Here is a 13,713-nt window from a genome sequence, read left to right as displayed (position 1 = left end):
TTTTGCCTAGATGGTGTGAGGCTGTCTACATGCTTCTTTTTATTGTTTTTTTTATTCCTGGATAAGATAAACGAAAGTGCAATAACAAAAACATTACCAAATGTACAATTTTTTGTCATTGCGAGGAATTTGTCATAATTTTCGGTGCAACAATGACCTACCTAAGGGCCATCGACAAATAACGTAGTATTTTTAGATGAATTTCGATCGCTTGTGTATAATCATTCCGCGCCGACCAATGCATGTTTGTTCACAACTGCGACACTATTTCCCTCTGTAAAATGGTACGTTATTCGTAGATGATCCGTTGCTGCTTCTTACCAACTGAAATTCACATTCTGATATTTACGTTAGGCATTAACATCAGTCACGCTTCTATTTAAATAAATGACAGACTTTTATTTTCAAACCGTGTCCATTTGTTAGAATAGAAATTTAGTCATACTGATTTTCAAAAAAATTGGTTTACCAGATCCTAGAGAACGTTTTCCACATTATTCATTTGAGCTAAGTAGAGGAGGTGTTTTAGTAAGTGTAGGCTTTGTTGGAGTTGGAATTGGGGTGGATCAATTTAAATGTTCGATTATCACTATTTTTTATGATTTGGCTAAATACTTATAGTGCTTTGCAGATGCAGATTTGTTTGCCTATAGCGCATAAGTTAGGATATTGTTATGCTATTTAATTGTAGTATTTATTATTCGGTTACTATATCGGTTTGATCACTTAACGCTCCATAGATGCGCCTTCTTTTTACTTGGCTGCCTCCTTATCTATATTTTTCTTCAAATGTTCCTTGTAGTCCAGAATGTTGCCTTTCCACTTGGTGACCGTTCCATGTTCGCAAATCCAAATTTCGTTAGCAACCTGGAAAAGGGAAAAGAAAATGTAACTTATTTTTAAGAACGACGTGACACTGAATACTCAGAATAATAATTTTGCCAAAATAACATTAATATAACAATTATTTAGCGTTCGGTTAAGTGAAATGAAATCTCCCTATTTTATTTATTAGAACATAAATGGCATTACTAACCTGATTGATAAGTCGGAAATCGTGACTAACTAACACCAAACCACCCTCGAAGTCGTTGATGGCTTCGGCAAGCGCATCGATCGTTTCCATGTCCAAGTGATTGGTAGGTTCATCAAGCAGCAGCAGGTGTGGTTTCTTCCAGGCCAGGTAGGCAAACACCACACGGCAACGTTGGCCGTCGGATAATTGCCGGATCGGACAGACCTGTTGCCGCCCAGTCAGCCCATAGCGACCGATAATTTTACGCATTTCCTCCCGTTCCACAACCTCGGGGAAGGACTTCAACATGTAATCCAGGGGACTCATGTCCATGTCAAGCAATTCATGCAAGTGCTGATGGTACCTGGCAATGCGTAGATGGGAGTTCTTGCGAATCATTCCCGATGTAGGCACTAAATCTCCGTAGAGCAGTTTCAGCAGGGTACTCTTGCCTGCTCCGTTAGGGCCGACAAGGGCTAACCTCGTGTCCAAGTCGATACCGAATTCAAGATTCTTGTAGATTAAAGGCGTTTTTTCGTTATACCGGAAGCTGACATTCTGCACCATAATGACCGGTGGCGGGATCGTGCCACATGACGGGAAGCAGAAGTTTAGCTGCTTTTCGTCGATTGCTTTCTCGGTTAAACCTTGGGCCATCATTTTTGCCAGGGTCTTTTCCTTGGACTGTGCCTGACGAGCTAACTTGGCCGAACCGTGACCAAACCGGGCAATGTAATTTTTCATATGTGCGATCTGATCCTGTTCCCAGTTGTATTGTTTCATCTGATTTTCCAATAATTCCAGCCGGGTCTTTACGAACTGTTCGTAGTTACCCGTGTAGTATTTGAGTCGTTTCTGGGTCATGTGGACGATGTTGGTACAGACTCCGTTGAGGAAATCTTGCGAATGGGAAATGATCACGAGAATTCGTTTGTAGGTTTTGAGTTCTTCTTCCAACCATACGCACGCATCCAGATCGAGATGGTTGGTCGGTTCGTCCAGCAGGAGAAGGTGCGGCTTTACGAAAAGCGCCCTAGCAAGAGCAATTCGCATACGCCATCCTCCAGAAAAGTCTTTAGCTGCCTTCTGTTGCATCATCTTATCGAAACCAAGACCGTGGAGAATGCGTGAAGCTTTAGCTTCTGCCATATCAGATGACATTTCATCGAGACGATCGTAGATGTCCATCAATTGTTCCTGAGACTCGTCATCTTCCTGGTCGACCAATTGTTCGGCCATTTTCTCCAGCTTGATACGTTCCTCATCGACTTCCATTACGCACTCGAGGGCACTCTTGGAGCTAGCCGGAATTTCACGCGTCAAGTGGAAAATGTCGATGTGGTCAGGAATGGGGACTTCACGATTGCCCAGCACTGCCAAAAGAGAAGATTTGCCGCATCCGTTGGATCCGAGCAGACCGTAGCGACGGCCACAGTTCAACTCAAGCATCGTGTCTTGCAACATCTCGCAACCGAAGAAAGTGATTGAAAAGTTGGCAATCTTTATATCACGGGAGCGCGGGTGCACAGCCAGTGACCCGGTGCATGATCTCGCTTCTGCGTTGATTCTTGCCTCCTCGTCCAGTTTGGCGCAGAGTGCCTCTAAAAATGGAAATAGAAACATTTTGAACAGATTAGTGGAAAATAAACTATGGTTATAAATTGGGTCTGAATTATTTTAGAATAAGGTACAGTGAGGTATGTAGGTAAAAGAAATTGTATAGCTCAGGTTTATTTTTTTAGTCTTTACTGGAGGGACTCCAGTAAAGTAGCCTAATTATTTTGTCAGTTTTTATGTTATTTATTTGTGTATATTAATTCAGCTGACAAACATAGGCTCAATGAATAAAACTCAAAACTAATTAATTACGAATAACAATTCGAAATAAGTCCAGTAATCGTTGTCGAAGTACGTCAGCTGATGGATGGAAATCAAACACATAACCCTTTCCTTCCCATGGTAGCTGTAGAGCTCCATCAAGTTTTGCACCTTCCAACATTCATCGATTTATTTCAACAATAAAAAGTAGTATTTGGCACAACTGTATGGTTTCATTAGACTGCAAGTATAATCAATTTTAAGTAAACATAGTGAAACTTTTGAAAACGATTAAGTAACTATTGATTTGCAATCAAAAACTTTTTTCACTAATTTAAGCTATGCCTAATAACTATTGTTCTAGCATTTTTTTCATAGATGATTCCTTCCAATTGAAACCTTTGAAAAAAGTCGTGGTAAAGAGAGGGATAATAATACTCGCCAAAGGGTCGGCAGATAAAACGGATTGGTTCATGCAGGGCATAGTTTCTGTGTCGTTGATCCAAGAACAGGATGTCGCGTTGACGAAGCAGTCTCTCAGGTGCATACATGTTCAGCTGTGCCAACAATGCAGGACAGTCGATGCAATCCGTAAGCAGCTTTCCGGCGAATATGACTTGTGCAACTTTTCGTCTCTCTTCCAGCTCGATGTTCAAGAGACGACAACGGTGTTCATACGGTGGCAAGTTTGATGAGTCACGCCAACTTCCTTTGAACGGCTTCAATTATGGCAATCCAAGTTGGTTGGAAAGGGCACCATATGATCGTGCCCGATTCTAGTATAGAACGCACAAGCGAGCAGTAAACTGAGGCATAGAAGGTCTCTAAACTCATCAGCAATCTTGAAGAGCCTATTTGTCGATTGGCTCTGGCGATCATATAGTTGTAGTGGATCCTAAATGCGAGGCCGCTATCTAAGAGCACCATAAGATCCTTAATAAGCTGAACACGGGCAAGGTTATGATGTGAGAGAACATAGTCGAATAGAACTGGTTGATGCTTGCGGTGATACGAAATTATAATGCATTTTTCGATGCTTGAACTCATCGAAACTCAGTTCTTAGTACACCAGTCAGCAAAAATGTTGCAATGCAAATTCTGGAAATCCCAACAGTCCGACAGAGTTATCACAATTTTGAAGATTTTCGTATAATCGGCGTAGAAGAGACAACAGAGGAAACATAATTAATTGCATATTATTCGGCAACTCGGCCGTACGAAAACCATTTTTTTTTGTTAAATATCTTGGCTGTGCACGTTTCGAAATGGACAAACTGATATGAAATTTGCGAAAAAGAATCCACGTGTCTTGGATGGACTCGAACCCTCAACCTCCTACTCTCTAGATAGGCGTGATAACCCCTACAGAACAAGACCACTTAAAGGTCACGTTTGCGGAAAAGCCATCAGAAGCGGAGTACCAACCTCCACCGCGGTTAGCTCTTTTTTGCAAATTGAATATCTTTCGGATGCATGATTTGTCCAATCTCCACATGTGCTTTACTCTTGTATATCCACAGTCAGGCGAGTGCACGTGTTTATTAAACGAGAGGATCGCACTCTATGCCCACAGCAACGGGCTGGGCGGATTTGTATAGAGTGCGAATCAATCACACTCTGCTGTGCCAAAGGCTTGCCTTGTGCAGAATCCCATCAGGTATCAAATACATTGATTTTAAGAAATTTAGATAAAAATGAGTTCGCGTTAGATTGAACAAATCAAAATAAGTTGCCAAAGTCTCGTACTTGTTCTTTCTAATTAATTTTGATGTTGATTATATTTGGATGGGATTTGATTTGAATTGGATCTAGGTTGGATTTAGATTGGATTTGGAATGAACTTGAATTAGATTTGGATTGGAATTGGATTTTAATTTGATTTGGATTGGATTTGAAATGGAATTGAATTAGATTTGATGTGAATTGAATATGGGTTGGATTAAGACTAGATTTGGATCTCAAATGGAATTGAATTGGATTGAATTTGGATAAAATTTCGATGGGATTTGAATTGGATTTAGATTGGATTTGAATATGATTTGATTTAGATTTGGATTGGATTTGAATTAGAATTAAATTAGATTTCACGCAGAAGAATATTGTAAAGATTAAAACACTATTTCGATTGTTGCACCAAACTACGTACATATTGTTTTTCAGTCTTCAACATTGTTGTTTCAACGATTATTTATTGCTTTCTTCAATTGAACATTATTGTTGTTTCAATCCTGCAATGCATGATTGCAACAATAATAATATCGTTGTTTTGACGACCATTTCGTAATATGAAAAAACTGTAGAAACTGATCAACATAAATCATCCTGTCTAAAAATAGTAAGCATGGAGCAGAGGTAAGGTGGATGACTCTTACTCTTCTTGTAACTAGTTCGATTCTGCTTCTATCACATTTTCTTATTTTGTCGATGTCATCGTAGTGTCGATAAAGTAGTGTCGTAGCATTTTCGAAAGTAAAAACCATAAATATTGTTGTTTTCTGATGTAATATTTGACAGTGACAGCTGAGATGCATGGTTGAAACAAATATATCCGATAGTAGAATCAACTATCGCGTATGGTTGATTCAACCCTATTTGTGGTTGTATCAACCAAAAATATTGTTATTCATAAAACAATGCAAAAATATTGTTGATTTAAAGCAGAATCAGACTGACTCTACTACATTTTTTTCTCCGTGTTGGATTTGATTTCGATTGAATGTGAATTGGATTTGGAATTGAATAAGATTTGGATTGGATTTGGACTGGATTGAATTGGATTTGGATTGGTTAACGATAGGAATTTAATTAAATTAGTTTATTGGATAGTATTTTATAAGTTTTCGCATATCCAATAACACGTTCAACATCAATCCGCCGAGAAGCAATCGCCCGCGTTCTAAAAACATCTTGCTCACTAAGTTGGTCTCCTTTTTTGTTCGGAGGACGGTTAAGAACTACTCCTTTGGCGGATAACATATCCGTTTGTTCGAACCCTCGTTCTGCCAAGATGTGATCGCCTTCATTTAAATAATCAACTATTCCGGATAGCTCTACAATTTTGTTATCCGATACAGAGCCTCCATAAGCATCACACACGAATAAAATAGTCCCTTGTTCATCTATTGCAACAAGCACTTTGAATGTATTTGGATTCTTGTACTTCGAGAATGTAACTTGCTGAATATCTGGTGACTCAGGCTTCTCCATCGGAATCTCTGTACAATCGAGTATTGCTATGTATTCGTGCTCTTCGCGGGATCCCAAACTCCAGAAGTTAATCGCCTCAATTCTTTTGTATAACAGATTTGTCCAGAATACGAAAATATCACGAACGCTCGACTCTTTCAATTTGAACATGATTGATAATGTCGTGAACTCCCAGGCTTTTCTATACTTCATGAGGGTTATAAGAAGCTGTTCCTTCAATGGAAGGCCGTAATGAGGCCATTCTAATTGACGATAAATGCAAAACTCATAAATATATTCGAATAACGTTTTTTCTAGCCCTGTTAAGTACTTTAAATGACGTGCGGTTAGGCTTTCAACATGGAATATGCCGTTGAACATAGTAAACCGACTGGAATTACTATTTGAGTCTTCTGAGATCGTGCAGTCCACCAAGCTGAAATTACATTTTGTAGAATGAGATAGTTTAATGACGTAATCAATCTCTTGCAGAAAAATGATTTGCAGTATCAGTTGTGTACGGATAACTGTCCCATGTATATAGGCAAACCAGGAAACATGGGAAATTATGCGTCCACTAGCAGTCTACGTTACGTACGAAAATAATATATAATTACCTAAGGTGCTCTTCTGGTAGATTTTCATCTTGGATTACCGTTTCTTCACGTCCAATATTTTCAAATACTGAGGCACAAAAAAACTCGTCGTCATGCTTCTTCAACGAAACGCTTTCGTCAATATTTACATTGGGGGCATACGTCGTTTGTTTAATATTTCTGAAGTACGTTTGAGAAGGAACAGTGACCGTCCTGTTGGATATTGTCGCCCTATGTCTTGCTCCATATCTGTTGTATTGTTCCATAACTGGTCTCGTGCAAGACGTAGTTTTCACACGTTTCGTGATATTATCATAAACATAGATATTGCTGCGTTTCTTGATAATATCGTTCTACAAAAAAGGTTGATAAGCATATGCATTTTCGACAATTATGTTTCAACTAACTTTATACATTTGTGTGGAAACATATCTGATTCGCGGAAGCTGTACGTCAGGAAAAGCATTAGCTTTAAGTGTTTTTACATCTAAATTAAATCATAATATTAACTGATTGAAAATTTGAATTCCTACTTGAATCAGACTTACCAAAATTGTCGTATTGAAGGGTAGAAAAGTGTTTCCCACAAACTCTTGCCGACGACAGCTTTTTGGGTCCAAGTTCAAGGATCTCTCTCCACACTTTTCTAGAATGTGCATCTCGAGGAAATCTATGCAGTGAGACTGGTGCCTCTTCAGTCGAAGAAGATCCACAGGATTTTACGCAGCAAACCGTAGGCATTTGGTGTGATTTGATTTAAAATATTTCACAAATCTGAGAAGAAATGCAGCATTGTTTAAAAACATTATACTTATAATGTCAAACAATGAATATTGCACGTTATGTATAAATTGATCAGAGAAGCGCAACAAGTAGCGCGCAATGATTTTACCTGTTTGCTTAACTAAAAAAACATTTTTCCTAGTAAAGTTAAAATGCATGAAGTGACAGTAATTCATTATTTGAAAAATAAAACATTATTTTAAAACGTACAACAGTTATGATGAAATCTTAAAAAATAATAAAATTATGAATTTTATTCAAAGTACACAATACGTCGACGACGTCTACAGTGAATTATGTTCAAAAGCTACGGGCGGTACCTTATTGAGAAGAGTAAGGGCTATGAACTTCATTGTTCTCTTTATTGTACAGACTTTATTTTTCTGATATGACATGCTAAATACAAATTATTATTAGAGCCTTTAGTACGATTGATATATTCCTTTTCTGTATTTAAAATTCCGTCTCATTTTACGAATAACTCTAAATTAGAATTAGAAAGTGCGCCAGCAGAATAATTTCCGAATAGATATATTGCTTTTTTGTCACATTGGAAATGATTCTGATGATAGTAATTTTTAATTTTACTTAAATCACTTTTTATGCTTAGTTAAGTTTGAGTTAATTTAGAAAATAAGAAGTAGCTAAGAACCAGTTAGATGCAACAAAGTAAGCAAACATATTGAGAAACGCGCTGGAAAATTATTTGTTTATCATTTCAGGTCCCTTTTTTATGTATTTGTTCGAAATATTAAAAATAGTGCACAGGTTGAAGAATTGATCACGCGACGCGATCTACTTCATTATAATTCTTCCAATCAACATACATACATGCATGTTTTCTCGTTATAAGCAGAAATCTTGTGCTTTAAAGATGGAATCATCAGTTCATTTGATCGTAAGCGTTGAAAAATCATACGCATTCTGACTTTTTGCGTTCTTTTGAAAAATGGGTCATCTTGTCTTCTGCTTTCTTCCAGAAAATGGCGTACTTTTTTCCGGGAAAATGCGTACTTTTAAAGAGAGGATCATCTACTCTTTTGCCTCATTCCGGGTAAATGCTTTTTTTTAAGGAGTCATATACTGCTTTGCCTTTTTTCGGGTTCAAAATTTGCGAATCGTATCTAATTTTGTGTAGCGATCAACACAATTTAATCCACTAATAGACAGCAACTTATGTTTCATGGACCCATTATATGGAAACCTACAAATACCTACAATCACGGAGTGAGTCCTTCCTTAGATTTTTGAAGCTGGATCTACCAACGCTATATTTTATTTACCTTTTAAATCATGCGTAAATCTTAATTGTTTTTTCTCGCAACTTTTTTCAAATTGGAAGAAATTACTTTTGATAAAAACTCTAAGATGAAAAGTTTTTTTAGCTGAAATTAGCACAAAAGAAAATAATCACTATTTTGACGAAAAATTGTTTTTGTCCCATTTACCCTAACCCAGCAAATATGGAATAAACATGTAATTACAGGTAGTTTTATATCAAGATGGGTCTCCAGTTAGTCTCTTATGAGCAAAGACACTAGGATTTCCAATCCTGAGATGGCAGGAGATTGATTCTTCAGGTTCTTCCGGTCTGAGGCAAACATTCTCGATTCCCTGGGCGCAAATGAGTGTATCCATTTGTACTTACCACCAAAGATACATATACTCATGCAATGGCAGGCAAAGAAAAGCTTTTCAATTATTAACTGTGGAAATGTTGTGAGAATACTAAGTTGAAAAAGCGGCCAGAAGTTTCAGTTGGAAATGTAGAGCCATAGAAGAAGATGTGCAGAATATCTATTGCTTCAATTCGACAGAAGTTGAAAAGAGCGAAATTGGATAGTGCCCTAAGTTACCATGAGAAGGCAAGATTTAACCTTGAATAGCTTAGTTAATTATTGTCTTTCAATGTCATTTTAGGTATCGTATTTAGGTAATTCAAAGTCCAGAACATTGAGATTCAAATCGAACAATGACGCACCAGTCCTATAGGTGACTCAATAAACGCAGCCGTCACTCACTCTTCGGTCATTTCCACAGCCGACCCATTGGCAGCACATTCGTTGCCTTCTCATCCTTCTTGCTACTCTGTACCAACGTAATCTTCTTGTTGGGCCTTTCTGCTTCTTGTCGGAGCCATGGTTGCTAAAAACACTGCAAACGACAACAAAGTTTGAATTAGTATTTTCAATTCATTGCAGCGCTTTCAATTTTATTCAGCGACTCGCAAGCCAGCTGTTCTTTTATTTCCGCATCAGTTGCAGGGAGCGCATCGACACTCAGCACTTTCTTGCTCCACGTTTTATTTCTTTTCTTACAACTGAGAATTGCTTTTGTATTTACTATTTTTATCGGCACGTTAGCCTAGGCCTATCACTTCTTTGAGTTAGGTCAAGGATGGTACACTTTCGAAGCATCTGGCGAAATGGTGTTGTGTTATTCATTCAAATCGAAATGATCATTGGATTTATTACATGAAGCTTTCACCTATTTTCAGTTATCCAACACATTTAACTGAAAGTGTCCCTACTTGAAATTCATTTTTATTAAATAGTGCTGTTGATTATCACTTTTTTAGGTCAAGAAAAAAACATTAATTTTTCATAAGTGTACAATTGGAAGAAACATTTTTGTTTTGATTTCTATTTTGTAGTCAATATGAAACAAGTTGTGTTGCGATGAATCGTATAAGAAAAAATGTTCACTATATATAATCTACCTATAGGTAGATTGACAAGTTTTTCCTCTTTGGAGCGCATTGAATCGAATAAGCGGAGGAAGGATGCTTCAAGCAAAAAGGGTAGCGATCGAACAATGAAATTTCGTAATTTTCTATTTCACTTTTATCCATTATTTGGACACTAATCGATTGAAAAACACACATTGGGTTACCTTATTATGGATATTACACTAAATGCACTGTTTGTAGCAATTAATGCCTAAAACACTAAAAATCACAATTTTAGGAAATTTCCACGAACCTGCAAATTTTCTCTTGCTTGACAAGATGAAAAGACTTTTGGAGCGAGGAGCACGGCTGGGAGTCCGCATGCTTGCTGACAGAGAGTACTGTGGAACCGTAACAAGAAACGTTTTTATTTTCTACAGGGAATATTACTGAAAATGTTGCACGGAAGAAAATGATGGTTGCAACATGTTTTTATACACTACATATAAAAAAAATACACGAGAGGGCCGTGTGTTTTACACATGAATGAATTATTGGCAGTGGCCTTGGCAGTGGCTGATTTTCTATCCGCCGCTGTCACATCCAGGCGCTGCGCAAAATAGCCAGCAAGAGTTAACCGCCAGAAATTTGTATTGCGAAAGGCATCTAACGCAGGATATCTGAAATAAGAAACTTTTCATGAAAACTATTTGGTACCGATTATGTAGGAAGCCGCTACCATGCCTACCAAATATTTTTTTGATGAAAGTGCTTAATTTTGAGAAATCGAACCAGATGCCTTTCGCCATACTGATTTCAGAAAGTTAACTCCTAGTGTGCCGCTGTAAGCACGCTCAAAGCAGGCGATTCATTTGCGCATGTTGTCAAAGCAAATCAATTTCACGTGTAAAACATATGACATCGCTCACCCGAAACTCATCATTTGTTTATAAACAAACCACAAGGTATTAACGTGTAAAGCAAATAGAATTCGGTTGCTTGACTTGACGGCACGGCAAATGCTGGTTAAAGCGTACCATTGGTACTTCGCGTACCTGAAGGAATAAAATAGACCCCATCTCGCGGTCCTTAGCCTCTTACTCAGCAACTCCTATCCCTACCTCCGCGGTGCTGGCCGGGATACGAGCAACCTTAGGAAGATCGGAACCAACCCGTGTGAACATGGTCGTATGCTGACAGGGAAGGGGGGTTTCTCCTTCCGAGGTGCAATCTTATTGAGCGTCTGTTCTCCATGTCAGCATTGGCTCACAGCCTGTTCTCCATGTTAGGGGCGGCTGATCATCTGGAGTGCCAGCGAGGGACTCTGTGAAACTGTGCACCATGGTCCACGGAAATAAGGAGGAATGGTCCTCCGGGAATTTAGGGTTTGGTGTCAGGCCCTACAAGCCAGCCTTTAAAAATCATAAGCAACGAACAATCAACAGAGAGTACGGACGGAACCACTGCGACAAAGGACTAGCGATTGGAAACTCGGTTCGTGGAACTGCAAATCTCAACTTCATCGGAGCACATACGCATACTCGCCGATGTGCTCAAGGACCGTGGATTCGGCATCGTAGCGCTGCAGGAAGTTTGTTGGAAGGGATCAATGGTGCGAATGTTTGAGGTAATCATACCATCTACTAGAGCTGCGGCAACACACACGAGCTGGAACAGCTTTCATAGTGATGGGCGATAGTGAAGGCGCGTGATCGGGTGGTGGCCGATCAATGAAAGAATGTGCAGGTTGAGGATCAAAGGCCGGTTCTTCAACTTCATAATCAACGTCCATAGCCACACTCCGGAAGCACTGATGATGATAGGACGCATTCTACGCGCAGCTGGAACGTGAGTGATACGCGCCTGCCACGACGTCAAAATCATCATAGGAGATTTGAACGCTCAGGTTGGCCAAGAGGAGGAGTTTAGACCGACTATTGGAAAGTTCAGCGCTCACCGGCTGACGAACGAAAACGGCCTACGACTAATTATTTCGCCGCCCCAAGAATAGGCCATTCGTAGCACCTACTTCCAACACAGCCTCCCGTATCGGTACACCTGGAGATCACCACGCAGACAGAATCACAAAACGACCACGTTCTGATTGATGGACGGCACTTCTCCGACATTATCGACGTCAGGACATATCGTGGCGCTAACATCGACTCTGACCACTATCTGGTGATGGTTAAACTGCGCCCAAAACTACCCAACAAACAACGACAAGCTACAATAAGCATCTAGGTTGAATTATTGTTTATTTGTGATCTTTGTAGCTGAATAAAATGGATGCTGAATAATTTGCTAGACAGATTTCATTTCAGCATTTAATCTAACAATATTCGAATGGCCTATTTTGTTTACTACCTTTATTTGAAGTCGAACTTACGTTTTCGTTTTATCATATTTCAGCATACTGGGAAGTTTAACAATGTACTGAACTAATGATTTTAAAGTTCTCTGATCGACTGATGTGATGCTAGAAAGGGTGGTCGAATTGAGTTTGAATAGTAAGTTAATAAGGCATTAGACATCCTTCTTAACCTTTGTCCTTCTTAACCATTGGATTTCAAATTTATCTGATCTATCGCACAGTGGGAAAAAACATGCTTTTCCAGTTTGAGAGAAAATCTAGGTTCTAGATCTATGAAATTTGATTTATAGAAAAATAATGATTTATTTTCAAGACATGCTTTTATTTTCGTGATTTATTAAACTGTGAGATTATAACGAACAAAACTGCTGGAGCAATAAAAAATCATGAATTCATGCGGAAGTTTTATTATATAGCCAATTCTTCACCTTCGCTTAACTCTTAAGCGGTGCTTACCCATACGTTTAAACCTGGTTTAAGGCCTAAGCGGAGGTGAAGAAATCGGCCCTAAAAGCCGGACATAATGCCGTTGAATAACATCGGAAAATTATTGAATCTTTGATGTGTGGAATACCAATATTATCGCATGGATGTTGATCTTTATTGCGGCGAAATAATTGAAATTATCTTAGCATTTGACAATCATATCGCAACCGATTATCAAGAGATTCTGAGGAAGGCCGAATATACATTGATTTTATTTTCATAAATTCATAAATAGCATTGGGGACGGATTTTTTTTATCGTTTATCGACATTATTTTTACGTATTTTCCTAGTGTGCGATGGTTATGGCTGGTTGAACAATGGTTGAAATAAAAATTGTACAGTTATTAACAAACTGTAGTTTGACAGATCGACTATTGAATAACCAGGTAACCATAAGCATTAAATAACATATGGAAAGGCTACCACAGAGTACAAACTTATGCTATGCTATACGAAAGCGAATAAGCTAATGTACAAGAGTCCACCCAAGTAACCGTAAGCATTAAGTCACAGCATGCTTATAGCCTTATATTGGCATTAAAGTAGCTTCAAAGCTGAACATTAGCATTCTTGAAACATACATGTTCTATATAAGCATTGCTAATGCATTGAAGTCTGACAGATGTGGATAGTATTAGTTACATCATATTTACCTATAATGCTCATTAAATGCTATATTAAATGCCTTGAAGCACAGGACATTTCAAGTATATCTGCTCTAAAACGGCATTAGGAATGCAAGCTATTAATCTATTTATAGACACCTAAACACAATTTTAGTCATC

The 13,713-nt window shown here is 38.5% G+C and overlaps 1 protein-coding gene and 1 pseudogene across 2 annotated transcripts in view; one reads left to right on the top strand and one right to left on the bottom strand.

Annotated features, from left to right (window-relative positions):
* LOC134220757 (ATP-binding cassette sub-family F member 2) overlaps window positions 1–13,713 on the bottom strand; it is a 49,046-nt gene continuing 35,333 nt past the window's right edge. For both annotated transcript variants that reach the window (XM_062699862.1, XM_062699863.1), the window contains exons 3-4: window positions 1,037–2,616; window positions 1–867 (exon numbers count right to left, since the gene is read on the bottom strand). In XM_062699862.1, coding sequence (XP_062555846.1) covers window positions 754–867; window positions 1,037–2,616 — 1,694 coding nt within the window. In that variant the 3' untranslated portion in view covers window positions 1–753. The remainder of the gene's footprint in view (window positions 868–1,036; window positions 2,617–13,713) is intronic.
* LOC134219227 (protein ELYS-like) overlaps window positions 5,175–13,713 on the top strand; it is a 16,909-nt pseudogene continuing 8,370 nt past the window's right edge.

The sequence above is a fragment of the Armigeres subalbatus genome, chromosome 3 (assembly GCF_024139115.2).
Source record: "Armigeres subalbatus isolate Guangzhou_Male chromosome 3, GZ_Asu_2, whole genome shotgun sequence".
Lineage (NCBI taxonomy): Eukaryota > Metazoa > Arthropoda > Insecta > Diptera > Culicidae > Armigeres > Armigeres subalbatus.
This window is presented reverse-complemented; position numbering and strand designations above follow the sequence as displayed.